Genomic DNA, 27,297 nt, shown 5'->3' on the forward strand with positions numbered 1-27,297 from the left:
AAGTATTGGATCCTCCTCCCAACTCAATAAGGTTTTTCGCGTTGAGATGTTCAATTTACAGCGATTATCCCTTAGGGAGTGACATTAATTCAAAAATGTCAGTAATCATCATTCTTGAATTGAATGCCATTGCACTCTGTTAGATGCATCTATGCATTCATGGCAAAAAGAATTTCAGAGTAAACGTCCATTTGCTCCCCGTCTTGGACGGTCCCGAACAGTTTGTGGCCTCACCTGAAAAACAAATCAAGCATAGGCGGGTTTCCTAATGATCTAGAGTAGATGTCCATTGATAATTACACGCATGAAACCCAAAATCAATTCGCATTGGGCACAAGTTGACTGAAATGAAGCTTTCGAAACATGGGGGCTAGAGAACATGTCCAAAAAATAACAGTACAAAGCACAAACACAAACAGTAAAAATGGCAGATAATGAAGTAACCTACTCAATCTACCATGAATGCAGGTTCTTGCATTATTTGATAAGCGCAACGAGGCATGCTCAATACAGGTCTTCCTCCTTGTGTGTGTGGATCACAGAGTCCGAAGTTGGATATGAGATGCATGTAAGGACGTATCCCTTCTCCATCTGCTTTTCATCGAGGAATGAACCATCTGATTGGTCCACGGATCCTGAAACCATCATACCAGCACAAGTAGAACAGGCTCCGGCCCTGCACGAGTATGGGAGCTCCACTCCTGCATTTTCAGCTGAATCAAGGATGTAAGTATCATCAGGGGCGTCAAATTCGTGCTCGCATCCATCTGGCATGATTAGTTTCACTTTGTAAACTGCCATTGCAGATACTTTGAAGGACGACGACTTCAGGCCAAATGCTTTAGATACGCTCATTGCAGAACCCAAAGCACCCGGGCTCTTGATCAAGGCACATGTTCTGCTTGGGCTTGCAACTTTACTTGGGGGTGCGCTTCTGATCATGCATGTTGTGGGAAGTCTCGCGGTTGACATGTTTCCACCTGCACTAGGGCAATTAAGAACATTCAGTGGATACTCAGTTACTGTCAAGCATAGCTTTCTTTCCTTCGCAGGTTCAAATACGTAATACTTGCAGGAAATAGACACAATACTTGCCAAGGTAAACGAGAGAATCCAATGTGATTCTATCATTGATTCATACTTGCCAAGGTAAACGAGAGAATCCAACGTGATTCTATCATTGATTCATGAGTAAAAAAATCTCCGAACAGTAAAAGGTGCAGTCAGATAAATGATCTATAGCTGCTACACCGTAAAAGGGCAGTATAAGGGAATGTCCCAAAGAAAATCTTTTTGATGAAGGTGATACTATCATCATTTCTAGATCACGGAGAAAATAGTTTCAGGGGGTAGGGAGAATTATATGATAAACAATCATTTCTAATCAATAGGTCTACTCAGGAAGACACGTACTCGAGCAAATAAAAGACCCTTGAGCTTAAAGTGAAAATAATTCCCTTCAAACCATCAAGCCAGGCAAAATCGATGGTTTTTTTTCCTTTTAAAGGACTCGTGCTCTTCACAAGCTGTATTACAGACAATTGATTCTTGGCCATCAGAATAATTCCACAATATTTTAGCTGTGACCACAAATTACAGGCAATTCAGAAAATCTTTTTCTACAATCGATGATAACAAGATTTCATCCACTTCAAAGACAGCAGATTTTTTCATCCACAACACAAACCCCAGAACCACCCCAGTAGATTTGCTCATACTAGGCTGACTTAAAACAGATTATTACCATGTTTTTCACTGCATTTTTCGATTCGAAAAAAGAAAAAATAAAGTTCCCTGGATCCAAGCTACAGAATTTTATCAAACAACAACAGTAAAAAAGGAAACGAAGAAACTTCTATATAGCATATCAAGATCAAAAGGGAACATATAAAAAGCTGACAATAACAGATCAGAGATACAAAAAAAACAAAAACAAAAACAAAACAGGATAAATACACCTCGTAAAGAAGAGCAAAAGGCAAGAGATCTTACAAGGAAAACTTGACCGATGAGACCTAGAAAGAAGTTTAAGGGCGGAAAGTTCAAGGGGATCAGAAAAGAGGAGGGTGCCCTACCAAAGTCAGACTCAGGATGGCGTGTGTAAAAACACGTGAGGTGTTTTATAGTAAGTTGGGATTTGTGTGAGGGTGAGAGAGTGACTCTTGGGAGACATTATAATTAGATAGATTGCATTTTACAAGTACAGTGAATATGGGTAGGATTCTCTCATGGCCTCTGGAATCTCGCAAGATAGTAAAAACAGAAACGTAGATTAGGTAAGGATAGGTCCCTATCATGGATCTACCCTCTCTCTCTTTTTTCCTTTTCTTGATCTTGATGTGCCTAAAAATGAAAAACCATTTTTTTTCTCTTTAATTTCCTTCCATCTTTTTTTTATAGATATGCACGAAGGTAAGAGTAAAACAATGCAGACTTGTTCCCCTCTCTCTCTTGTGCCCTTCCGGCTCCAGACGAAGGGCCAGAACAACCAGTGTTAGGCTCATCTATATTGAATATTTTAGCCCAACCTTCCTTGCTAGTCTTGCGTCTCTGCACACTGCCTATTTAAAAGCCGGATTATTGGATTCTCGTTTAATTTTTTCTTTTTTACCATAAAGTATAAATCTAAAAATCGTACTTTTTTTATTATACATAAATACATTGTTTATCTCTTCGCATATTATTGCAGATGAACCGTGTAAAAAAAAATTTAATTTGATCTTTATATTTTTTTTTAATAATTTAGTTCTTATTAAATATCAATTGATTTTGATTTTTTATAAAATAATGGGGTTGAAAAATGAGGAATCAAAATAAAAAAAATATCAAACATGAATAACGTGCTATAAGTTTTATAAAAGATACACTTTGATATTTGAAGTTAAAAATTAACGCACATTATATAATTTTGACGACCCAATGTTTTTTCAAAATAATTCTAGAACAAAAGTTTGTTTTTTTTGTTATTTTAGAGTTTTTGGTCGAGAAAAAAGAAAGGGGTTGCCAGATTTTGGAGGATAGAAAACTAAAAAATGTCATTAACAATGATTTAAACCACAAAAACGGTTGATATTTGTATACAATTTTGGTGCCTCAATGTTTTCTCAAATTAATTCTAGAACAAAAATATTTTTTTTTTGTTATTTTAGAGTATCTGGTTGACAAAGAAGAAAAGAGTTGCCGGATTTCAAGGGTAGAAAAGTGAAAGATGTCATTAATAATGATTTAAGCCACCAAAACGGTCGATATTTATATTAAAAAATTTCCATTTGGCAAGATGATTTAATATTAAGTGTTTTCTTACATTTAAAAATTATGAAAAAACATACATAACCTCGGGTTTTTTTTTAAAAAAAAAGAAGCTATATATAAGTTTGTTACGGTTCCTAAGGTGTTTCAGGTCAAAAAAATTTTAAAAAAAAGATTTTTAGGTAAAAAAACATTAAGCCCTAATTTTCTAGCCTCTGTGGTGGTTTAAATCTGAACAAAATCAGACAATGCATTGTCTCATTTTTTTATATAAAAAAGTAAGGCTCACCCCATATGTAAAAAAAAAAATAAGGGTTTAGTTTGTACAGGCTTGGCAAATGGGCTGACGGGCAATCTTGCTTGCGAGGCCCGATTTCATCTATGCTTTTCTTTTCTTTTCTTTTTATTTCTTTTGATTAATGTTTTTTATTTTTAAAATTAATAGTTATTCTCTTTTTTATTTTCTTTGTACAATCGTTTATTTTTTATGCATTTAATTTTTTAAAAGATTTTTTTTATTTATATATATATATATCACAAGTGAACTTTATTTTTTAAAATAAAAAAATTAGATAATATTTATAATATGTACAACCTTGCATTAAATTTTTTTCCTTTTATTTCATTACATTAATTTAATATTTTGTGCCTATTTCTATTATAATTTGATTGGATAGAAAAAATTACTTTTTAAAAAATATATAGCATGCACAACTGAGTAGATATCTTATTTTGTAAAATTAAATTTCTTGATTTATATATGTTTCTTGATTTTTTTAATATTTTATTGAGTTGTCATTTATTTATTTATTTGTTTATCAGTACACGTAATTCTCAATTTATTTTATTACATGTAGGTATAAATTTTTTTATTCTCACTTAATTTTTTTTAACAATAGAAAAAAATGTTGGAAAAGTTGATGGGGCAACATTTTTTGTTTTAAAAAAATATATATCTAACTCATGATAAAACACAAGTTAAATATCTAGTTATTATGTAGAAGTCATCCTTGTCCAATCCAAATTGCTTAGAATCTCATTGGTCTAAAGAGTATCCAGATCAAAGATATCCAGCTTAATTTTAGAATTCTCAGGAAGCGTTACTATCATAAAATAAAAAGGATAAAGATAATAAAGATAAAAATATGTTCTTGTTAAAGAGACATAGAAATAAAAATAAATTTATTTTTAAGATAACTTGTAATTTTTTGTACTTTCAACAGAAGAGGTGAAGAAGGGACGTGACTCAAAATACAATGTATTTTTTAATTTTTCATTCATAAAATATTTCTGTAAGAAAAATTTAATTCCAAAATTTTCCAACTAATACATGTAAAAATAATAATAATTATTATCATAATTTTAAAATTTAACTCGAAAGTTGGCCTAAAACAACACCTGGATTAGTGCTCGAGGCCTAAGCCACTAGTCAGTGTAATTCAAGTTGACGCGAGAATAAAAAATATTATTATTATAGTTTTAAAATCTAAATTTAAGTTAATATGAGGTACGCCTCAGGTTATGAGTTCGGTTGACCATTAACCAGGTCAACATAAAAACAAGTGGTTATTGTCATAATTTTTAAATCTGATTTTAGGGTCGATCCAAGGAAAGGTTCGGGTCGCATGCTAGGAGGATGAATCCGAGTTAACCCAAGTTAACATAAATAAAAGTGATTATTATTATAGTTTTTAAACTTGACTTGGAGATCAACTCGAGGTAAGACCCCGATCATGAATCAATGTAAAAATAAAAGTTATTATTACTGTAATTTTAAAATCCAATTTAGAGATCAACAGAAATAGGACCCAAATTACATGTTGAGATGGTCAACATGGGTTGATTCAGGCCAACTTATAGATAGAAATAATTATTATTATAAATTTTAAATATAATTTGAGAGTTAACCCAATGCAAGATTCAAGTCATGAAGAATCAATTAGTTTGACTATATATATATATATATATATATATATATTTTAAATTCAATAGATTTTTTACTTATATTTTATCTTGAATTAACATGAGTTTTTGACCGAATTGAGTTAGTTATGCTAATTATTTAATTATTGTTTTGTAAACTCAAACCAATTCAAGACTAAATTATTCTACAAAATCAATCTAATTTTTATAATTAAAATTATTATAATATTATTAATTTTAAACACTCGATAAAAACCGAAGTAAAAAATATAATAATAATAATAATACCTTATAAATGAATTAATATTATAGTCTAATTATATTTTCAAAAATTTATAATTTTTTTAATTTATAATTATAAATCTAAAAATCGTACTTTTTTTATAATACATAAATACATTGTTTATCTCTTCACATATTATTCCAGATGGACCGTGCAAAAGTTTTTTTAATTTGATTTTTTAAATTTTTTTAACAATTTAGTTTTTTATTAAATATCAATTAATTTTGATTTCTTATAAAATAGTGGGGTTGAAAGATGAGGAATCAAAATAAAAAAGATATCAAACATGAATGACGTGCTATAAATTTTATAAAAGATACATTTTAATATTTGAAGTTAAAAATTAACACATGTTATATAATTTTGACAATTCAATGTTTTTTCAAAATAATTCTAGAACAAAAGTTTGTTTTTTTTTTTTGTTATTTTAGAGTTTTTGGTTGAGAAAAAAGAAAGGGGTTGCCAGATTACAAGGATAAAAAAATGAAAGATGTCATTAACAATGATTTAAACCACATAATTTTGGTGCCCCAATGTTTTCTCAAGTTAATTCTATAACAAAAATTTGTTTTTTTTTGTTATTTTAGAGTCTCTAGTTGACAAAGAAGAAAGGAGTTGCCAGATTTCAATGGTAGAAAAATGAAAGATGTCATTAATAATGATTTAAGCCACAAAAACGGTCGATATTTATATTAAAAATTTTCCATTTGACAAGATGATTTAATATTAAGTGTTTTCTTACATTTTAAAATTATGAAAAAACATATATAACCTCGGGTTGTTTTTTTTTTAAAAAAAAAAAAGCTATATATAAGTTTGTTATGGTTCCTAAGGTGTTTCAGGTCAAAAAAATTAAAAAAAAAAGATTTTTAGGTAAAAAAACATTAAACCCTAATTTTCTAGCCACTATGGTGGTTTAAATCTGGTCAAAATTAGACAACACATCATCTCATTTTTTTATATAAAAAAAATAAGGCTCACCCCATATATATATAAAAAAAAACAAGGGTCTAGTTTGTAGAGGCTTGACGGGCAATCTTGCTTGCTAGGCCTGATTCCATCTGCGCTTTTCTTTTCTTTTTATTTCTTTTGATTAATACTTTTTATTTTTAAAATTAATAGTTATTCTCTTTTTTATTTTATCTGTACAATCGTTTATTTTTTTATGCATTTAATTTTTTAAGAGATTTTTTTTATTCATATATATATATATATATATATATCACAAATGAACTTTATTTTTTAAAATAAAAAAATTAGATAATATTTATAATATGTACAACTTTGCATTAAATTTTTTTCCTTTTATTTTATCACATTAATTTAATATTTTGTGCCTATTTCTATTATAATTTGATTGGATAGAAAAAATTACTTTAAAAAAATATATATAACATGCACAACTGAGTAAATATCTTATTTTGTAATATTAAATATATTAATTTATATATGTTTCTTGATTTTTTTTAATTTTTTTTTTGAGTTGTCAGTTATTTATTTTTTTGTTTATCAGCACACGTAATTCTCAATTTATTTTATTATATGTATGCATAAATTTTTTTATTCTCACTTAAATTTTTTTAACAGTAGAAAAAAATGTTGAAAAAGTTGATGGGGCAAAATTTTTTGTTAAAAAAAATATATATCTCACTCATGATAAAACACAAGTCAAATACCTAGTTATTATGTAGAAGTTATCCGTGTCCAGCCCAAATTGCTTAGAATCTCATTGGTCTAAAGAGTATCCAGATCAAAGGTAGCCAGCTTAATTTTAGAATTCTTAGGAAGCGTCACTGTCATAAAATAAAAAGGATAAAGATAATAAAGATAAAAATATATTTTGTTAAAGAGATATAAAAATAAAAATAAATTTATTTTTAAGATATTTTTTAAGTAATTTTTTGTACTTTCAACACAAGAGGTGAAGAGGGGACATGGCTCAAAATACAATATATTTTTAAATTTTTTATTTATAAAATATTATTGTAAGAAAAATTTAATTTCAAAATTTTCCAACTAATACATGTAATAATAATAATTATTATTATTATAATTTAAAAATTTAACTTGAAAGTTGGCCTAAAACAACACCTGGATTAGTGCTCGAGGCCCAAGCCACTAGTCAGGGTAACTCAAGTTGATGCAAGAATAAAAAATATTATTATTATAATTTTAAAATCTAAATTTAAGTTGATATGAGGTATATTCTAGGTTATGAGTTTGGTTGACCATTAACTAGGTCAATATAAAAACAAGTGGTTATTATCATAGTTTTTAAACCTGATTTTAGGGTCGATCCAAGGAAAGGCTCGGGTCGCATGCTAGGAGGATGAATCTGAGTTAACCTAAGTTAACATAAATAAAAGTGATTATTATTATAGTTTTAAAACTTGATTTGAGGATCAACCCGAGATAAGACTTCCGATCATGAATCAATATAAAAATAAAAATTATTATTATTGTAATTTTAAAATCCAATTTAGAGATCAATCGAGATAAGACCTAAATCACATGTTGAGATGGTTAACATGGGTTGGTCCAGGCCAACTTATAAATAAAAATAATTATTATTATAAATTTTAAATATGATTTGAGAGTTAACCCAATGCAAGATTCAAGTCATGAAGAGTCAACTAGTTTGACTAAAAATATATATATATATATTTTTTTTAAGCAATTGAGGACTAAATTATTCTACAAAATCAATCTAATTTTTATAATTAAAATTTTTATAATATTATTAATTTTAAACACCCCATAAGATACAAACCGAAGTAAAAAATATAATAATAATAATAATACCTTAGAAATGAATTAATATTATAGTCTAATTATACTTTTAAAAATTTATAATTTTTTTAATATTATTTTAATAAAAAAATACCTTAAAAAACACGATGTATCATAAAATCATTCACCCAAAACATCCTATTAGATGAACGTTTCAAATTTTGGGGAAAAACAGAGATAAAAGGGGGGAAAAAAGGGCTCGTAAGAATGCAATGATTTCTCCCAGAATAGGCAGTAAATAATTTTTTAGCAGGTCCAAGATTCCATCTTTCCTCCATCAACGTATAAGGTGTCGGCAGTCAGCAACCGGGTGCGCGGGCGGATTCTTGCACTCCTATTTACCCTGCTTTTTTAAAACCCTAAACTTTGAACAAAACAGGTTCTGTCTTCACATACAGCACAAGAGACGCAGAAGGCTGCTGCAGCAGCAGAGAGCGAGAGAGATACAGGGAGTTGTCATAAACCCATCAAAAGATAAAGGGTCAGTAAGACATGGCTCAGCTGAAGGCAGTATCATCATCTTCATCCCTCAATCTCTCTGTTCATGTCCCTAAGAGAGGTACGAAGTCCCCACCTTTTCCGTCTCTGTGGTGATTTTGATGCACTGGGAGTGATTTTCTTTAAACTAATATACACGACTGGATATTGTTGCCAGATTTGTTTCTGTGTAGTAACAATGTTTCTCTTGCGAAGAAGTCAGCTTTGTTTCAAGAGGTATAGCATTTCTTTTGAAGTGTTATGTTTGGTTGGTTTCTCTTTTTAGTTTTTGCATTGATGGGTTCTTTTTGTTTCGGATTTTCTATTTGTTTGCAGTTGGGGGCTAGAAAGAGTGAGCTTCAGGGTGATGCAGTTGTGAGCAATAGAGGGAATGCTCTTCGAGTTCATTGCAATAAAGGTGAGGTTTAATTGCTATTTTTTTTGGGTTTTTGTCATGTTTGACGAGATAAAGTTATTAACCTGGTTCTATTTGGTATGGGAGTTCAATATCATTTCTAAATTTTCAATCTTTTTAACGGGTTTTCTTTAAAATTTTAGAGTTTTTTATATGCTAAGTTTTACTAGAAAAAATTATTGCGAATTATTTCTTTAATGTTTTTCTTTTCTTACACTGGACAGGAATGCAATCAATAGTTGAATCTTGATAAGTTGTTTAGTTTTTTCAAGACTCTACTCTTATGTACCTTAAAGCAACCAAATTAGTGTAGATGCTAACGTGGATAGTTCAGTTTTAATGGTGTCCAAATATGAACTTGTTACCTTTTTGAATTGGAGTTCCTTTATTTTTTATTTTTTAATCTTGGTGACTGTTTGATCATGTATGCAATACATTTCACTAGAAAAGTAGTAGTAATTTATTTATCCAGTAGTTTTATTTTAGCTTGATATGCAGGGATTCAAGTAGTACCATCCAGTGATAAAGTTACAGAGGTTTATGAAGCTACAAAGACTAAAGGACTAAGAGGAAAATTAAACAAGGTTGTTTTAGCCTATAGTGGTGGCTTAGACACTTCCGTTATTGTCCCATGGCTACGGTATGCCTCTTGCTTTATGTTTGGTATCTAGGATTTTCTAACTAATTGATGCTCATGGTTCATGAGCCTTAAGGTTCTGATTTTGTTTAATTAGTAAAATTTGGAAGGTGGATGGAAGTTTTATACTAGCTCCATATGATAGTGTTTGGAATAAGTACAAAGGAAATGCATGTGTGCACTGTTTATGCGTGTGTGATCATATTAAGACACATGCTTTTGGGACATCCTGGTAGTCTAATCTGGGGTTGGCGAAAAGATGCACAGTTTGATTAGCTCAACCAGATCTTAGGGAATGTTGTTGCTAGGTCATCTCTATAGGAGGGAATGTTGTTGCTAGGTCATCTCTATGCCATATGTGGCACATTTCTTCTTACTAGCAGAATTACTCTTTGTTTATTTTGCTTCCTGTCTTTATGCATTGCAGCTTCTCAGTGTTTTAGCCTGCCCTTTTCTTTTGAAACAATTTTTTTTTTAGCCAGCATTCCCCGTTATAATTTTTTCAATTAGTTTGTGCTTTCAGGGAGAATTATGGCTGCGAGGTTGTTTGCTTCACTGCTGATGTTGGTCAGGTTTGTAAATAGTAGAAAAAATTATTAAATTCATAATATTTGATTTGTTTAAGAATATCGACTATTTCTCCTTCAAATCATTTTGTCTGGTTTTATCAATTATGGTACCCATATTTATACATGTGCTTGATATAGATTTTTCATTTTGTAGGGAGTAGGAGAATTGGAAGGCTTGGAACAAAAGGCTAAGGCTAGTGGTGCTTGTCAGCTAGTGGTGAAGGATTTGCAGGAGGAATTTGTGAGAGATTTCATTTTTCCTTGCTTGCGAGCAGGTGCCATCTATGAGCGGAAATACTTGTTGGGGACATCAATGGCACGCCCTGTGATTGCAAAGGTTGGCTATTCCTCAAAGAGCTTTGTTGTTGCCTTGTAGAATTTTTGCCCAAACATTAAGATAAACACTGAGTCATCAGTAATGCACGATAATAATATGTGTTTTGCCTTTTTCTGATCTTTTATCATCTTCTGATTTCAAATTTATTGTTTCAGAGAAGCAATTTCTGTTATCTAAATAAGTATAGATACCCACAGTTTTGTGGAGTGTTTCTCTACTCTTTGTTCTTTGTTATCTAGAATATGCATTGCATCATGACAATTGTATGTCAGTGACTCAGCATCATATTTTTAATTCATCTTGCTGTGACAGGCCATGGTCGATGTTGCGAAAGAAGTTGGAGCCGATGCTGTTGCTCATGGATGCACTGGAAAAGGAAATGATCAGGCATGCCTCACAAATAGATCCAACTTAACCAACACTTGTGCATTTCCTTCAAGTGTTAACTTTTTTGGCCTTTTTATCTATTCAGGTTCGCTTTGAGCTCACCTTCTTTGCACTAAATCCTGAACTAAATGTTGTGGCTCCTTGGCGGGAATGGGATATCACAGGAAGAGAAGATGCCATTGAATATGCTAAGAAGCACAACGTACCCGTCCCAGTGACAAAAAAATCCATATATAGCAGGGACAGGAACTTGTGGCACCTGAGCCATGAGGTTAGTATCCGTTCTTCAAACTGCTTTCAAAGAAAAATTGAAGAAGTTGTTAAATAATATTAATTCAGAAAGTCATGTGTTAAGCTTGTTGAAGGTAGAAAACAACTTGTTGATTTTAAAGTCACAATTAAGATTCCTTTTGCTGTCAGCTCGAATTTTTTTCCTCCCCACACTTGTTCATTTTCTTTGTCTGCTGATTTTCATGCTCAGCAGACACCTTGAAACCTTATAATTTTGTAGATATACATGCACGATGTTTGTTTGAATACTATCTGCTTAGATTCTTTAATTGTTCATTCGGTTGATAATTTGTTTTCTAAATATTATCTGCTTCACTCTCTCAAGGGTGACATTCTGGAAGACCCTGCTAATGAGCCAAAGGAAGATATGTACATGATGTCCACTAGTCCAGAAGCTGCACCTGAGAAACCTGAGTGAGTCCCTTGTTAAATTCTCAGTTCAACTAATCTGAGAGTAGCATTGATCAAGTTATGACCCCAAGCTTGCATTTCTTCCCCATGTGCTTGATTCTTTCAGATATGTAGAAATTGGGATAGTGGCTGGCCTTCCTGTTTCAGTAAACGGGGAGAAGCTTTCCCCAGCTTCTCTGCTTTCTTGCCTCAATGAGATTGGTGGGAAACATGGTATTGGACGTATTGACATGGTTGAGAACCGACTTGTTGGTATGAAAAGCCGTGGAGTATATGAAACTCCTGGAGGCACCATTCTCTTCACTGCTGCACGTGAGCTGGAGTCATTAACACTAGATCGAGAAACAATGCAAGTTAAAGATTCACTTGCTCTCAAGTATGCTGAGCTAGTGTATGCAGGCAGGTGGTCTGACCCACTGCGTGAATCCATGGATGCATTTATGGAGAAGATCACAGAGACAACAACTGGTTCAGTCAGACTTAAGTTGTACAAAGGATCTGTATCAGTAGTTAGCCGGACAAGCCCCAAAAGCCTGTATAGAGAAGACATATCCTCCTTTGAGAGTGGGCAGATATATGATCAGGCTGATGCTGCTGGATTTATTCGGCTCTACGGTCTTCCAATGAGGGTTAGGGCAATGCTAGAGAAGGGCATCTAATATGATTGTTCTTGTGGTCTACCGTTCTAGTGTCATCCCGGTTCATTCTGCTGTTTCAGTACTTTAGGCAATCATGCTGATGGATTAGTTTTTATGCTTGCTTTCTTATATAAAAGTTTTGGGGTTCGTACACTCCACTTCTCTTAGATGTATCCTCTTGCACATGTTTGACAAGCAGGGTACTTGGGATGTGGATCTGGCAATGTGAAGGGTGATCAATTTAGGATGTGAATTTCAGCCATTGGCATGGTGTTAGGTATTCATGTTTGAATAAGTAATTATATTCTTGTGCATGTGGCATCCATCTGAAGATAATGTTAATGCATCAACAACAATACATTATTAGAAAGAAAATTGCGCGTTCCTTGTAAAATATAAAACTTGGATTACACGGAGAAATAGAAAGGCAATTTAAAGAAAAAAAACCCTAACCTACCTCCAGTGGCCATCATATGAACAACCAATGATTCGAACTTGAGACCACAAAGGGAACAAACCTTTTAGTCCCAAACCTTTTAGTTCCAAGTCTTTATCATTTGACCACCACCTAAATGGTTAAGATTCAAACTAACCAAATCAAGATTTTTTTGTGTGATTAGACCAGCTTTTTGAGACCCGTCATCATTAACATCATGCACAATTTTGCTCCCCCTTCCATCCTGCAATTTTTTTCTCTTCTTCCCAATCTGTTCCTTCTCAACAACTCGATTCACAGCCTGCAACTGCCTATCCAAGATTTTCAAAACATCCACCATAGACTCCTCAGGTAAGTACTCAAACATTGCGTCCCAAGTTTCAAAAACATGAGTTGCCTTGTCGACAACCATCTCCTTGACCTTCTCACCCTCCTTGCTTTCATTCTTTACTGTTGTTTGGGCTTTGTAAGCCATGAGAACATCAACAACCCTCTCCTCTTCTTCTGGCCATGTTTCAGTGGAGCCATCAGGATTAACACAGACTAGGCAAACAGGAACGTCACACAATGTTGCAAGCTCACTTGCTTTCTTCTTTAGGGTTTGCTTCCTCTCCTCGTAAGACTTGTTCTTTATGCGCGGGGCCTTGTTCTCTTTAACTGTTGTCATCGTGGATTAGTTCTTGATTTATTTCAGAGATAGCAAGGAAAAAACGTAGCAAGCCGCTTGTTTATAATAAATAAATAAATAAAAGATTCAAAGAAAAACAATGTGTTGTTGAATTAAATAAATGCTTGAACGAGTGATTTTAATTAACCCTTGTAGAATTAGGAAATCCGACTGCAATTAGGAGTCTAAGAAAGAAAAAAAAAAGAAAATAATTTATTTATTTATGTATTCAAAATAATTTTCGAATTTCCCTTTTTGGGGAATTTAAAGTCAGTTTTCTTGTGGAGAAAAACATTATTCATCCTGTTTTGAATTATTTCAATAAAAACGAAAATCTAAGAAATCTTAAATAATAAAAAGAATTCAAATTATTTTCCGCATTATGCATGTAGTCAAGATGATAAAAAAAATGAATGTTCATTTTACTTTCAATAATTTCTTTCTAAAAAGAAAAATCAAGTAATTGAGTTTTCAAAGCTAAGGTTAAAGAATATATTTGTACACAAAAGTTTTTTTTTTCATTTTACCAAAGTGTTAAGCTTTTATATATATTAATTCAAAGTCGATAGAAATTGAACCAGATGAATTTAGAAGTATTAGTTATTTTATTTAATAAATTGTAAAGTAAATGCAGTACAAATGTTATTGCACTTAATTTAAAATTCAATTCAAAAACAAAACAATATGCATTCAATATTAACAGCCATCCAAACATATATATTAGTTTATGCCTGATATGTTGAGAATTAAATTAATTTTTTTAAAATATCTAAATTACAAAATATTTTTTAATATCATTATTAAACTTTGATTAAATGAGCTAAAAATAAAACTTCTAACTCAAGTTTTAGATTATTTTTAATGTAACTTAATCAATTTAACAAGTATCAAGATAAATTTTTTTAAAAAATAATATAAAAAATAAAAATCAAATGAATTTAAAAATATCTTAGGCCACCATTATAAAAAAGTTTGATTTTTTTAAAATTAAATTTATTATTTTTTTTACATTGAAACGATCTTGTTTTGAATCATTTCAATAAAAATAAAAAATTAAAAAATCTTAAATAATAAAAAGAATTTAAATTCACTAATTTTATACATTTTTTGAATGTCATTATGCATGTATTCAAGATGATAAAAAATAAATGTTTATTTATTTTTATTAATTTGTTAAATTTATGATCTAGTGAATTCCAATAAATTTAATAATATTTTTTTTTATTTTAATTATATTAAAAATATAAAAAATAATTTAAAATTATCCCATTATTTAATGATAAAATAAAATAAAAATTTAATAATATTTTTTTATTTTAATTATATTAAAAATATAAAAATTAATTTAAAATTATCCCATTATTTAATGATAAAATAAAAAACACAATAATTTTTTTTATCAAAAATTCAATGTTAAAGATTAAAAAAAAAAAAACAAGTAAGAGCAGATGTTCAAAGTTGAGTGGTCCAACATATTAAGGCCTTAAAAGAACCTTAATCATTGAACTCTTCTTTAAATGTTGAATGTAATGTCTTGAAATCAAATTTAATTATTTTATTGTTAGCATGCAAAAACCAACTATTTTATTGTTACTGCTCATTTAATCAACGGCCAACCTTATATTTTTTTTAGTTTTTGTTAATTAATATTCTAAAATTTTTAAATGTAATTTATTACATAAAAAACTATATATTCCCAAAATCCAACAAAATATGCAAAATCAAATTTTGATCCTTCCACGCCTCAACTTTCCAGATTTTTCCAATAGAGAAAAACGGGGAGAGCACTGAAAAATGGCAGCTTCGAGAGCATCCAAACTTTTCGCAGCAGCAGCGGAGGCGGTAGGTTCCTCAGCCCGAAAACAAGTTCTAAGCTTGACGGACGCCGCCGCTACCAGAATCCGGGACCTCTTGCAGCAGCGCAAACGCCCTTTTCTCCGCCTCGGCGTCAAAGCTCGCGGATGCAATGGCTTGTCATACACTCTTAATTATGCAGGTTCTGCTATAAAACCCTCAATTTTTGTTTCATTGGTTCATTAAAATTATAAAGATTGAAACTTTTGAGTTTTGGTTTGATGGGATTTGATCGGATAATTATAAAGTTTGAGATTTTTTTGGGTTTGATTTGAGAAGTTAGGTTTTTTTAGGGGTTTGGAAATGTTGGATTGTGATTAATTTGGATTCTGGGAAATGGTTTGTTTTTTGGGTTTGAAGGAAAGTTTTTTGTGTGTTTTGATTGAAATGTGCAGATGAGAAAGGGAAATTTGATGAATTAGTTGAAGATAAAGGGGTGAAGATATTGATTGACCCAAAGGCGCTGATGCATGTTATTGGAACCAAGATGGATTTTGTCGATGACAAGCTCAGGTAAAGGTCAATTTCTGAGGTTGAATTTCTTTGCATGTATAGTAGTAGTGCATACATTAGAGTATATGTTGCCCATGAACCCTTTTCAGAATTCTTAGCTTGAATTTCCGTTGTGTATGTCATGATTCCCCCCCTAATATGGCGCAAATTAGCTCCATTTGTGAAGGCAGTTGGCAGTTGAATTTTGTAGTTGACATCAAATGTCCCCATGTTGATGCATTTGAGGATGTGGTTTATTTTTAGGTTTGCATTGTTGTTTTTGAGCCAATTAATTTCAGATTTGAGTGCTGGAGGAAAAATCATGGCACCCCAGCCTGCACCGATCCCCCATCTCTAGAAAGAATGATGATTCAATCCTTTTGATTTGTTGGTTTTGCCTGTATTGAATGGGTATCTTCTATTTGTAACCTGTGCAGATCTGAGTTCATTTTCATCAATCCCAACTCCAAAGGGCAGTGTGGTTGTGGAGAGTCGTTTATGACAAGAAGTAGTTCAACAACCGCTAAAGGTGGTGGTAGTTAAGAACAATTTCAGGTGCATGAACAAATAATAACATCAGACTGTACCGATGAGGACAATACCAAAGCATTCAAATTTACGTGATCAGCATTCATTTTGCTCATTTTAGATGGATACTGGATAATTTGTAGTGTACACTATGAGGATTATCTTTTGTATGTTGAGTTCAACGGTGTAGATTTTCTAATTTTTTGTATCTATAACAGTTTGAAAATTCTTTGTTTGAAATAAGAGAACTGGTGTACTCTTCCTTGTCGATTATTTTGATCGTATATTGAACAATTTCATTGTCGTGAAACATGCCTGGTGCAGTTATTTTTTGTCATGAAATCCCAGGCACCTAAAATGTCTGTTTGGTTTCAAACCACTCATGTTTGGGTGTAAATCTTGCTGAATAGCCTTTATCTCTGCTGTGAATGGTGCAAGGAATACACGGTAGAATTAACCCCTCGAGCAATTTTCTTGTGTGCGGGTGTGGAAGTCAGGTTGAACCAGTGCAATGTGATACTTGGATCTGATTAAAATTCACACTGGAGATGGGAGGCTTCATGGCCAGGAAATGCTGAAGAGAGGAAACAGCCAAGTTTCACTAGTTGTTTTAAAGCTTTTTCTGGCAGTTGTACTTCGGCTCGTTCGAAGATTTTGACTGGGCTTATTATAGCTATAGTTCCTGAAACTCAATAACATGACTACTGCCTGCTATGCCACCACTGCAGAACTGTTAGGCTCTTGGGTTAGGTGGTTGCAAACGGCTATATTTCAGTACCTACATTGTTAATTACACTATCAGATGAGGCGGAAAACACATTATGGGACTGAAAGTTATTGGAATATCTAAAGCTATTTTCGTTATGCTGGCAAACGTGACATTGAACTAAAAGATTTTCGACCTCGGATAACCCTCTCAAGCCAAAACTGCCCCCAGCAGCCCGCCAATTCCAAACCTGGGGCGGGCAAAAGCAGCAAAGCAGCACAGTACTTTCGAATATGCCGTTACGCATTCCAAAACACGGTGAAATAAAATGGGAAATTGACTCTGCCACCAAAATATCAAAAACGTAATTAGAAATCATAATTTTTCGCCAATAGCACCAGCAAGCATCAAGATTGAAAATGTCTACACTTAGTAGTTCAAGACCCCTATTCAGTTTCAAATTCAACGCTCATTCACAGTTGATGTAGCAGTCAACAACATGAACAATTTTGTCCACAGATCACATTTCGATATCCAAACAGTACCACACAGCTAGATTTTAACAAGTTAATCACACGGAAAAAGTAATAACAGTGTTAGAAGCCACATGTGTGCTACATGGAATAATAGTCTGCACCGCGTTAATGATGCATGTTAATCACTTCTGTTTTTTGCATGCTAATCACTTCTGTTTTTTGGCCTATCATATCGTGAGCGTCCAGACGCAGTTGACAGTATGGCAGAACTTGTGTTCACTTCATTTCTCTTAGGAGTAGATAACCGATGCTTTGACCATTCTTCCAAGGCATTATAATGCACAGAGTTCATTGAAATACAAGGTCGTCTTCCTCTTATGAACTGCTCAGCCTTTTTCCAGTCTTCCACCACGCCCAGGGCCACCAACAGTGCGGACATCACAGCAACACTTCTTCCATGACCTAAAGGGACGATAAGCTATTAGTTGTCCTACAAATGCAAATAGATAAACCAAAAATGGGATGCTGCAAGGAAAATAATAAGGCCATCAGATTAACAGAATAATAAAGTATCAATATCTCATGCCCCTAAGTAGTGTTGAATTTCTAGTAACAACTTACATTAACTATAATCCTACAAATCATTGATCGATATCAAAAAATGATGAATTTTTCATTTATTTTCTTCACTTTTGATAACCAGGATCTATTTTGTTACAAAGTTGTTCATGAATCATGATACCACAAGAAGGAATGTCTTACATGCTACATTGTACTATGATATGAAAATCTCTTCAGATAACCACACAGCCTTGGCTTGGAACTAAAAGCGACTAGCAAATTAGACGGGTAAAGGTCACACCTGAAGCTATGCATATATCTATGCAATCACAAAAATGCTAACACTGAACTACTGATTACCTTTACCTAGATAAAACAATTTGCAAGTAAACTACTACTACGATATGAAAGGACAGACTGCAAGCATCAAATGATTCGCAAAAAAGGGATTTCAGCACAGCAAAATCAAACAATTACAGTCAATTAATATACAAAATTAACAACACAAAATGCAGAAAAACTGTCTAATAGCACCCCCCATGTAATATATATAAGAAAAGGACAGGTCTTAACAATCAAATCATACCATAAGCACAGTGAATGAAAACAGGCCTGTTCTGAGCTCTTTTTCTGCAAGCCCACTTGACAGCAGATTCAATCTCTCCAGGCCGAGGTGCCCTGGTATCCCAAGTTGGAAGACACAAATAAGAATGCGCTTTAAACTCTTCCTTTCTTGGAAACTCACAGGTACAATCTATAATAGCAGGATTACCAGGTGGCAACTTATCAACTGAATAAGGCCAACCACCAACATAAACACCCTCACAAATCTCACTATAAGGCTCTTCACCACTAGTAAACCTACGTAGAAATGAAAATAATCTAACAAAATACAAGTACGGACTAAAAATTATAAGAGACCAAATAGGAAAAGTCCCATCTGGGTTTTTGGATAAAAGCATAGGGAGATTGATTGATGGATGAGAAGCTAGTGATACCAGTAATGATACTAATGAGGCATACAAGAATGGTAATGACGATAAAGTGAAATCAAGATTTTGAAGATATACAAAGATGAGGAACAGCACTGTTGCTTTTAACCCCAACAAGACTGATATACCTACACCCATCTTTTGGCTCTGCAAGATTGAGGAGAAAACAGGAAAATGAAATCAAGAATTGAGTGGCATTCAATGAATTCTTTGTTGCTTTTAGGGTCCGGGGAAGGATCTTGAGGGAGAAGAAATCAAGAAAGACAGGTAACGGTAAAAGATATAACGTTTTTAGTGAAAAGAGAAATTGCCGTGCAGTTTCTTTGGTCCAGAACCATAAGTAAAAGGACTGATCACGGTTCAGAAGATATTTTCTTAGATTTTTTATTTTTTTATTTTAAAATTATTTTTCAAACAATTTATTTATTTTTATATACTTTATATATGCGGATATAAAAAATAAAAAAAATATTTTTTAAATATTTTTTAATAAAAATCATTTTAAAAAATATTCGTTATCACTCTTTTAAATATAAATATCCTCTTAAATATCTCTTTAGTGTTGTTAGTTGATTTTTTTTATATTTTTTAATTATGATATTAAACATATTTTTTAAAATATAAAATATTATTTTAATATATTTTTAAATAAAAAATATTTTAAAAATATTTATTAATATACTTCCAAACATCTTTTTAAATATCTAACACTTTTTTAAGTATCTTTTTAGTGTTGTTGGTTGAATTTTTTATTATTTTTAATTTTTTTTTTTATATTTTTTAATTATGATATTAAACATATTTTTTAAAATATAAAATATTATTTTAATATATTTTTAAATAAAAATAAATTTAAAATAAAACTTTTACAAAACAGTCACCTCCAACAAATAAAGTGGATAAATATTTTTTTATCAAGAAATGACAAATTAGTCCCCTATCTATTTAAAGCATTGTTACTTAGTCCTTAGAGGATGTATTTCTGTTTTACAACTATTTCACCAATTGGATCACAAGCATTCCTGATGATATTTTTATAAAGTGATGACAAAAACTTTTATAAATCTTTTTATTTTTCAATTTAACCTGATGCATGTATTCATTCTATTGCAAGTATTTTGGAATATCATTAACATATAAATATTCAATTTTAAAAAATTTTATTGTAAATCTATTTTATATATTCATCGATTTGATTCAAAAGAAAATACTTGCATTCTTTATTTAAACATGAGTTTAATTCACACACTATATTATGAGAAATATTTACCATAAGCAAATAATCCTCAAACTATTATTTATTGAAAAGGCAAGCAAATAAAGAAAATAAAATAGAATTTCTTGTAGTTACTGGGATGATAAGGGTATTGTTCCCTTTTATCCTTTGGAAATATCATATTAAAAACATTTAATAAAAATAAAAATAAAGGTACAAGTTCTTGAATTTCATTCAATTAGACCCCCTAATCCCTGTGCTGCTTGTCCCCTCAAACTTCTTGATCTGATCACCACCATTGCCAATACCATTAGCTGGTTGTTTCTTTTTCTGCCATTGATCCCTAGCCACGATGACCCTCTGCATAGCTTCCACGAATCTTGCCGTCACCTTATGTATCTTCTGTCCATCTTCTTGGTCACACATTGTTCCCCTCCGATCACCGGATTCCGACGAAGGGAACAACAACTCATCTTGATCGAGCCTGCACTTATGAAGCTTCACATACTTCATTTCATTAATTGAAGGATCGACACTTTCCTATTTTCCTTGCTCAACATTTTATAGCTGAAATGGGGTGTGATGGAGGATAAAAACAGTGGTTAGGACGCCAAACTCCGAAAAACATCACAAGTTTTGTCCTAAACTATGCAATAAAGAACTTAGGATAACGTATGGGCAAGGTTGACATGAAGGTTACATGTTTCTCACAGTCTTGTTTGGCAACCTAAGTAGTCTAGAAATTGCACCATGCTCAAACCACAGAACTTCGACAGATTTGTTTGTCAGTTTAATTCTCAACTACATTAAACTCCTATTTCATTTTTTTCCTGAGAAAATTGTGAATGTGTGGATCAACCAGGAGGTAAGTGGGCTTGACCTAGGTTTTGATTTAAAAAAATAATATTGTTTTCATAAAATAAATTGATTTGACATAAAACCTCCTCGAATTGCTAGTTTACGACTAATCCTCTAAGTTAGGTCTTAAAAACATGTTTTCTATCTAAGTTTTATAATTTTTTTTTATCACTATTGGTTCAAGTAATGTCAAGTCAAATTTCTCCATGATCATATCTTCATGAATTTAAAATTTATTTTTTATATAATATATTTAACATACCATGCATACTAAAAATTAAGGATAATTATAAAATTAACCTCTTATAATTTAATCTTGTTTTTATTTTTCAGTTGTAAATTATACTTTACATCCCCGTATCAGATAAAAAGTTTGAAAATAATCAAAAAATAAAATTATTCTATTATATAATATAAAAAATAAAAAAACAAACAATAAAAAAATAAGAACACGATTTTTTTTTTGTTGCAATTATTGCTAAAAATTATTGTTTGCTTAAGTTCATTCAAAGTAATTTTAAAACTGTTTATATAAAAATAGGGACGACGGGACGGGACGGACACCACGAGGCACGAGCATCACAGCCCACCCCAGCTGCATATCCCATCGAATCGGGTTTTCTTTTAGACCGGCACCGGTCTGAGGCGAAATTCCAAAGCTTTCGTCATTAACCAGCCTCTACAAACCCATAAAAAAATTTGCCGGCCTCCCTTCCTCTCCTCTAACAGCTGTGAAAAAAAAGCCCTGCTTTGTAGCTTTTAACGAAAAATACTGTACGAGAGTACCGAGAGAGCTAAAACAAAAGTAGAGTTGCCCTGTCTCCTGTGCTGTGGTAATAATAATAATGGAGAAAGGAGTAAAAAGATGGTTGGTGGACACATCAAAGTGGAACCCGACTCCCCATGACTTCTCCTCAGCTCTCTCTGTTCTTCCTCAGCATGAACGTTCTTCTATCACCAGGTTTTTTGTTATTTCAAGAAACTCTCTTTTTTACTAATGTATTTTCAAGAAGATTGTAATGTCTTTCTTTCTTGGTTTGTTTGTTGGGGTTATCCTGTCTTTGATTTTAGATTTTATAGAATGAGAAAGGTTATTAAAGAGGCTTCAAAGTAGTGATCTTTTGCGTTTGTCAGTAGCTGAAAGGGTGAATTATCTTATCAATGTTGAACCTGGCAGGAGATAATTGAACTTTGATGATAGATAAAGAATTGTGGATTGATGATCTTTTTTATTTTTGGTTGCTGAGAAAATTTGTAGAAAGAAAATAACTTCTTAAGCTATAAATACCAAGACATCATTTTATTTCTGAAACCCATTTGTCAAAATCTTGGAAATTTTGGTTTGAAAAGATATATAGATAGATAGATATGTGTGGTTGTATGGATTTTTCAATTAATAAAGATGATTGATGTTTGAGTTGCCTATAAGGGATTACCTAACTTTTTAATGCATCTCTACTTTCATAAGGTTTTTGAGGATGGAAGATAGAAAACAGGCGCTTGTGAGCCGGTTGCTTCAATATGCACTCATACATGAAGTTTTAGGAATTCCATACAATGAGATTGTCATAAAACGCACATTCGAAGGGAAACCCTATCTGGTAGGAGTATGACCAGAGATCATAATGTTGATATTGTTTCTTAACTCCAATCTGGTGATTTTTTAAGGATCACCCATAATTATTTGATTAAATAAGAAGAAAAAAAAGAGATGTTCATTCTAATCTATTGTGGAGTTTCATAAATGGAATACACTAATGTAAACCTTCTATTTCTTTTTGTCTCTATGTTGATGACAGCTTAGTATAATATTTATGCATTTCTTTCCATGTCACGAGTCTTGTTCCTTTGCTCTCCTCTAAATGCACTTCCAGAATTATAACCATGTTTTGCAAATTGTCCTTTGTTCTCAGGAATGTAGTAAAGTAGGCGTGGAGTTTCCCAATTTTAATTTCAATGTATCCCACCATGGTGACTACGTGGCAATAGCATCTGAACCTCTGTGCCTTGTGGGGGTGGATGTTGTTTGTTGTATCAAACCCAAGAAAGAGTCAGTTACAGAATTTATTGAAAACTTTTCTTCATACTTTTCAAGTTTGGAATGGGATAATATAATCAATACTGGAACCTATGATGAAATTTTGGTGGATTTTTACAGGTATGCTTATGCTTATGTCCTTATAGACATTTAAGAACTTGATACTGCTTTGATCTATTTTTACCGCATTTTATTTCTTAAGCTAAGTTGTCATATACTATTGAAGCCAACAATTACAAGAGAATCACCCAATACTGAACTAATGAATGGTTTGAGTAGCCCAAAACTCTAGAAACTTGATTACAGTCCATTTGGTTGCACAGAGGATTGAGAAATACAGTGACAAGAACAGGAATTTTGCAACAGTGACACTCCAATTGCTTGCAGTCTAGAACATTATTTTCTCTCTTTTTTCAACCATAAAATGAATGGTTACTATACTAAATATCAGCTTTATGTATCAAGTTGATATCAGTATATTAACCACGTGTCAATTCTTCCATTGTTCCGAAGGAACCTTGTCTATCAAATTAGGCTTTACAAATTAGAAGTTTATTTATCGTCATCATATCTATCTGAACTAATCTTTGTGAAATGGGGAGACTTTCATAATAGGGTATAGAATACAAGTTACTGATATAAATTTCCCTTCTCGGCAAACTTCATGAAATTTCTTCTCTGTGTTGCTTAATTGCTCATTAGGGCTTTACATTTGGTGCTTTTGTTATTAACTAGGTTGCTCACGGGCAGTAGCACCAGTAATTATCAATGCAATTAATAACTTGAGATGCAGTTTTGTACATGCTTATTATTCAAGTTAAAAGGAAGGAGTCAAACATGCTTAACAAGAAGTTCAATACTTTTCTGTAGATACTGGTGTCTGAAAGAAGCATTTGTCAAAGCTGTAGGGAGTGGACTGGCATATGGGGTGGACAAAGTAGAATTTCATCACACCAACTGGACCAACATATCTGTTAAAGTGGATGGGGAGCCATTGACAGAGTGGAGATTTTGGCTTTTCAAGCTGCCAGAAAGACATTGGGTAAGCTTCTCCCTTGTTTGTGTTTCTTTTCTAATCATATTCCTTTCACTGAACTTCTCACCCTTGAAATTACGAAGAGGTGTATAATATGTTTACCCTGTTGAAGGTGGCAAAATTGTAAGCATCTCGGTACCAGCAGGCTATGAAAGGAAGGATGTACATACTCAACTGTATGTAATTGAAAATGAAGATAGAGCCGCCTAGGGAAAACACTAGCCTGTTAATGACCAGTTGATTATATGAAAAGCATTTCTTTTTGGCTATTTCTTCAATGTAACTGGTAGAAAGTTACGATTTGCTTGGCTTCCTCCAAACTCTATTAGGGACACTTGCATCAATTGGTTAAATAATAATTCATGAATTGAGAACCATGTTTGCCATGAGTAAGGCTAGTATGTAACACTGTTTCAACTTGAATACTAACCGGCAATATTGTTTCACTTGCTTGGTGCAAACCACTAAATCGGGTCAGGGATCGTGTTATTTTAAGCTCGACTAATAGGTGTTTATGGAAAATTGCAGGTGGCAGTTGCTAGGGGTCATCCAAGATTTGCTACAGAAAATTACAAGAGGACAATAAGCAAAGCAGAGTTTGATGTAGAGGAGTATCACAAGGGTCTTAGTCTTCCAAATGTAGCATTTGTCACTCGAATCATAGAACAACTCATCCCCGTTTCACATGGTGAAGAAAGGCTAACTCAGCAGGACCTATGCTCAGATTGTCTCCATCTTTCATCGAGGGAGGCTTGATTCCAAGTTCTAACAAATCATGTGTGAACAGCTTATTAAAAACCTCATTGATGCATCCAACGACTGTGATCGATCCTGCAGCGTAAAAACTCTAGCCTGACTGGATATTTGGGTTAATGATGATCTCAAATAAACCAAGGCTATATAGAATAATTTATTACAGGATAAATTGTCCTCAAAGAACAAAATTTCTTTCCATATTTTCCTTTAGACTGCCCCACTTAAGTATACAAAAAGAATGACCATAATTACATGTGCGAATTCGCCTGACATAAATTATATTAGCAGGTTGGTTCCAGGCAAAGGGCACAGTCATTTTATCTTAATCCTGGGAAATTTACACTGTACTATCTTTTATAGAATCATAGAGAGGTCGTCCATGGGAATTTGAAGGGGCAGGTCGTCGAGCAGTATTTCACCCACCAAGTCATTTTCTGGCAACCCATCAAACAAGCTATTCAGATCCTGAGCGTCACCAAAATCATTGCCATCGTGTAGTTCTATAGGGTCTAATTCTTGGAACTCGGCAATATTTGTTGCTCCCCTGCTTTCTTTAGCTGAATCTACAGGATTTGAACCATTGGATGCTGCCCCAGCTTCTCTTTTCTTATTGCTACCTGTTTCTTTGAACTTGTTGCTAATTCCATCTCCAGAAGTTGATAGCTGAGCAATCTTCTGCTTGGGCTTTGATTTTGTTTTACGGTCACCCTTGATATTGCTCTGAGAGGTGCGACCAGCTTTGGTTACAGAATTTCTGGCTAAAACATCTTTGTCCCTTTCTCTCTCACTTCTCTTTCCCTTGGCTCCACCCAGCAAAGTATTGCCAAGAGATGATGTGGCTTTGAATAAAGCATTACCACCAACATCATCAAGCAGCAATTCCTTCTTCTTCCCTCTGTTCAATATTGGTCCATTCCTGGCAAAATCCTGGTCACCTAATGCACCCCTGCCAAATTTATCATTGGAAAGATCGTGCCTCTCAACTCTACCAGGTACAGAGCCTGGAAAAAATAAAAAAAGCAAACCCGTTTAGTCAAAAAGGTGGAAAGTTACTATATTAAATTTAAGTGCTGGCAATCTTTTTGAACAGGATTCTACATCATTCATTGATCCAAGGCCGCCTATTACTGAAGCAAATATGGTGAAACATCGTAAAACTACATCACTAATGATGTGTACAGAAAAATGGCAAACCTGATGCCCCTGGATCCTGAATGCAACTTGTGGACTCTGCGACATTTGCACGAGGGGCAGCAAAAATGACATCTCGAAGGTGGGGTTCACAGAAACAACTTTTGCCTGTATCTTCAAATTTTCTACATTTAGCAAGAGTCCTCTTTGTAAAAGCCAAGGCAACTTGTTTTGAAACCTTAGGGACCCCAAATTTTGAAGCACTATTTCCTCTAGTAGCCTGTCAAAGTTAGTCAAGGGGATGTCAAATGGGCATAAATTCAGAAACACAGACAAAAAAAAAAATAGCAAATTGTGACATGCATGGAACCACCAGCAAGACTTTAAAATAGGAATCAGTTTCAATTAAGGAGGAACAAACATAAGATAGATATGTAAAAATAAAAGAAAAAACAGATAACTAAAGAAAAGAAAAGGGACTAAACTATACACAGGCTGCTATATTATATCATTTGCCAATCAAAAGTGTGAATTCTGCAAGGGAGATAAACAACATACCAGCTGCTTTCTGTAAGCCAGTTCAACAAGCCTGTCCATTGCAACCTGCTCAAGGGGCCTGCAAATCAACAACACAATACTCATAATCAGTAAAATCCAACGAAATGATTTCAACAGTTGATATGCATTCTGGGAAGTTGAAAGCCTAACATAATAAGATATAAAAAAGAGTATCTTACCATCCTTGTGTTTCCCTCCCTTCCTTAATTGCTTTAGTTGTTTTGTCTAAGTATTCCTCCTTCTTACCAACCTATACAAATGATAAAAATTGTACACACTCAAAAAAATTCACACTCAAGCAGCATATGAAAACATAAAGTGGCAGTAAAGAAATCGGTGATAAAATGCAATTGCTTTTATATTTAAGAAATTTATAAGAAAATGCTTACAAAAAGTGTCAAATTACCATTTTCAGGAAATTGATATGCTTAAAAAGAAAAGAATTTAAGAACCTTAACTACTTGATGAAGTTTCTTATGAAGTTCAATGATATCTTGATTGATTACTTCATCCTCTCCATCTGCTAAATCAGGCTGCAAGAAAGCACTAGAGTGTTAGGAGCTGCCCGGGGGGGGGGGGGGGGGG

The 27,297-nt window shown here is 32.8% G+C and overlaps 6 protein-coding genes across 14 annotated transcripts in view; 3 read left to right on the forward strand and 3 right to left on the reverse strand.

Annotated features, from left to right (window-relative positions):
- Window positions 1-296: 296 nt before the first annotated feature.
- Window positions 297-2,204, reverse strand: LOC105125444 (ferredoxin, root R-B1-like). 3 transcript variants are annotated; one of them, XM_011025886.1, is made up of 2 exons: window positions 1,993-2,204; window positions 297-985 (listed from the first exon to the last, which is right to left on the reverse strand). In XM_011025886.1, exon 2 carries the CDS (start codon window positions 970-972, stop codon window positions 505-507), a length of 468 nt encoding a protein of 155 aa, XP_011024188.1. In that variant the 5' UTR covers window positions 973-985; window positions 1,993-2,204; the 3' UTR covers window positions 297-504. The 3 variants fall into 3 exon arrangements, with proteins under 3 accessions (XP_011024188.1, XP_011024187.1, XP_011024186.1); XM_011025885.1 differs by having other exon boundaries at window positions 297-980; window positions 1,993-2,184; XM_011025884.1 differs by lacking the exon at window positions 1,993-2,204 and having other exon boundaries at window positions 297-1,138.
- A 6,265-nt stretch (window positions 2,205-8,469) lies between these two features.
- LOC105125451 (argininosuccinate synthase, chloroplastic-like) lies at window positions 8,470-12,590 on the forward strand. Its single transcript, XM_011025901.1, has 10 exons — window positions 8,470-8,804; window positions 8,901-8,959; window positions 9,059-9,140; window positions 9,636-9,777; window positions 10,298-10,346; window positions 10,498-10,680; window positions 10,993-11,067; window positions 11,153-11,338; window positions 11,684-11,772; window positions 11,876-12,590. The coding sequence occupies exons 1-10, from the start codon at window positions 8,738-8,740 to the stop codon at window positions 12,426-12,428; spliced, it is 1,485 nt and encodes a 494-aa protein (XP_011024203.1). The 5' UTR covers window positions 8,470-8,737; the 3' UTR covers window positions 12,429-12,590.
- Window positions 12,591-15,211: 2,621 nt separating this feature from the next.
- LOC105125456 (iron-sulfur assembly protein IscA-like 1, mitochondrial) lies at window positions 15,212-16,694 on the forward strand. Its single transcript, XM_011025911.1, has 3 exons — window positions 15,212-15,506; window positions 15,760-15,877; window positions 16,294-16,694. Exons 1-3 carry the CDS (start codon window positions 15,305-15,307, stop codon window positions 16,397-16,399), a joined length of 426 nt encoding a protein of 141 aa, XP_011024213.1. The 5' UTR covers window positions 15,212-15,304; the 3' UTR covers window positions 16,400-16,694.
- Window positions 16,695-17,455: 761 nt separating this feature from the next.
- LOC105125455 (uncharacterized) lies at window positions 17,456-19,459 on the reverse strand. Its single transcript, XM_011025910.1, has 2 exons — window positions 18,714-19,459; window positions 17,456-18,028 (listed from the first exon to the last, which is right to left on the reverse strand). Exons 1-2 carry the CDS (start codon window positions 19,255-19,257, stop codon window positions 17,769-17,771), a joined length of 804 nt encoding a protein of 267 aa, XP_011024212.1. The 5' UTR covers window positions 19,258-19,459; the 3' UTR covers window positions 17,456-17,768.
- Window positions 19,460-21,734: 2,275 nt separating this feature from the next.
- On the forward strand, window positions 21,735-25,188 carry LOC105125453 (L-aminoadipate-semialdehyde dehydrogenase-phosphopantetheinyl transferase-like). 3 transcript variants are annotated; one of them, XR_842246.1, is made up of 6 exons: window positions 21,735-22,154; window positions 22,662-22,794; window positions 23,107-23,351; window positions 24,102-24,273; window positions 24,380-24,447; window positions 24,662-24,673. XR_842246.1 is itself a non-coding variant. In XM_011025908.1 (5 exons), the coding sequence occupies exons 1-5, from the start codon at window positions 22,039-22,041 to the stop codon at window positions 25,021-25,023; spliced, it is 894 nt and encodes a 297-aa protein (XP_011024210.1). In that variant the 5' UTR covers window positions 21,735-22,038; the 3' UTR covers window positions 25,024-25,188. The 3 variants fall into 3 exon arrangements, 2 of the variants coding, with proteins under 2 accessions (XP_011024210.1, XP_011024211.1); XM_011025908.1 differs by lacking the exons at window positions 24,380-24,447; window positions 24,662-24,673 and adding an exon at window positions 24,796-25,188; XM_011025909.1 differs by lacking the exon at window positions 24,662-24,673 and having other exon boundaries at window positions 24,380-24,534.
- The window catches only part of LOC105125452 (uncharacterized), a 10,495-nt gene continuing 8,334 nt past the window's right edge, over window positions 25,137-27,297 (reverse strand). For 4 of the 5 annotated variants that reach the window (XM_011025906.1, XM_011025903.1, XM_011025905.1 and 1 more), the window contains exons 12-16: window positions 27,165-27,245; window positions 26,892-26,962; window positions 26,713-26,770; window positions 26,218-26,434; window positions 25,137-26,024 (exon numbers count right to left, since the gene is read on the reverse strand). In XM_011025906.1, coding sequence (XP_011024208.1) covers window positions 25,378-26,024; window positions 26,218-26,434; window positions 26,713-26,770; window positions 26,892-26,962; window positions 27,165-27,245 — 1,074 coding nt within the window. In that variant the 3' untranslated portion in view covers window positions 25,137-25,377. The remainder of the gene's footprint in view (window positions 26,025-26,217; window positions 26,435-26,712; window positions 26,771-26,891; window positions 26,963-27,164; window positions 27,246-27,297) is intronic. The other variant, XM_011025907.1, reaches the window with a different exon arrangement.

Source organism: Populus euphratica, unplaced genomic scaffold (assembly GCF_000495115.2).
Source record: "Populus euphratica unplaced genomic scaffold, PopEup_1.0 scaffold22.1, whole genome shotgun sequence".
In the NCBI taxonomy this organism is placed as follows: Eukaryota; Viridiplantae; Streptophyta; class Magnoliopsida; order Malpighiales; family Salicaceae; genus Populus; species Populus euphratica.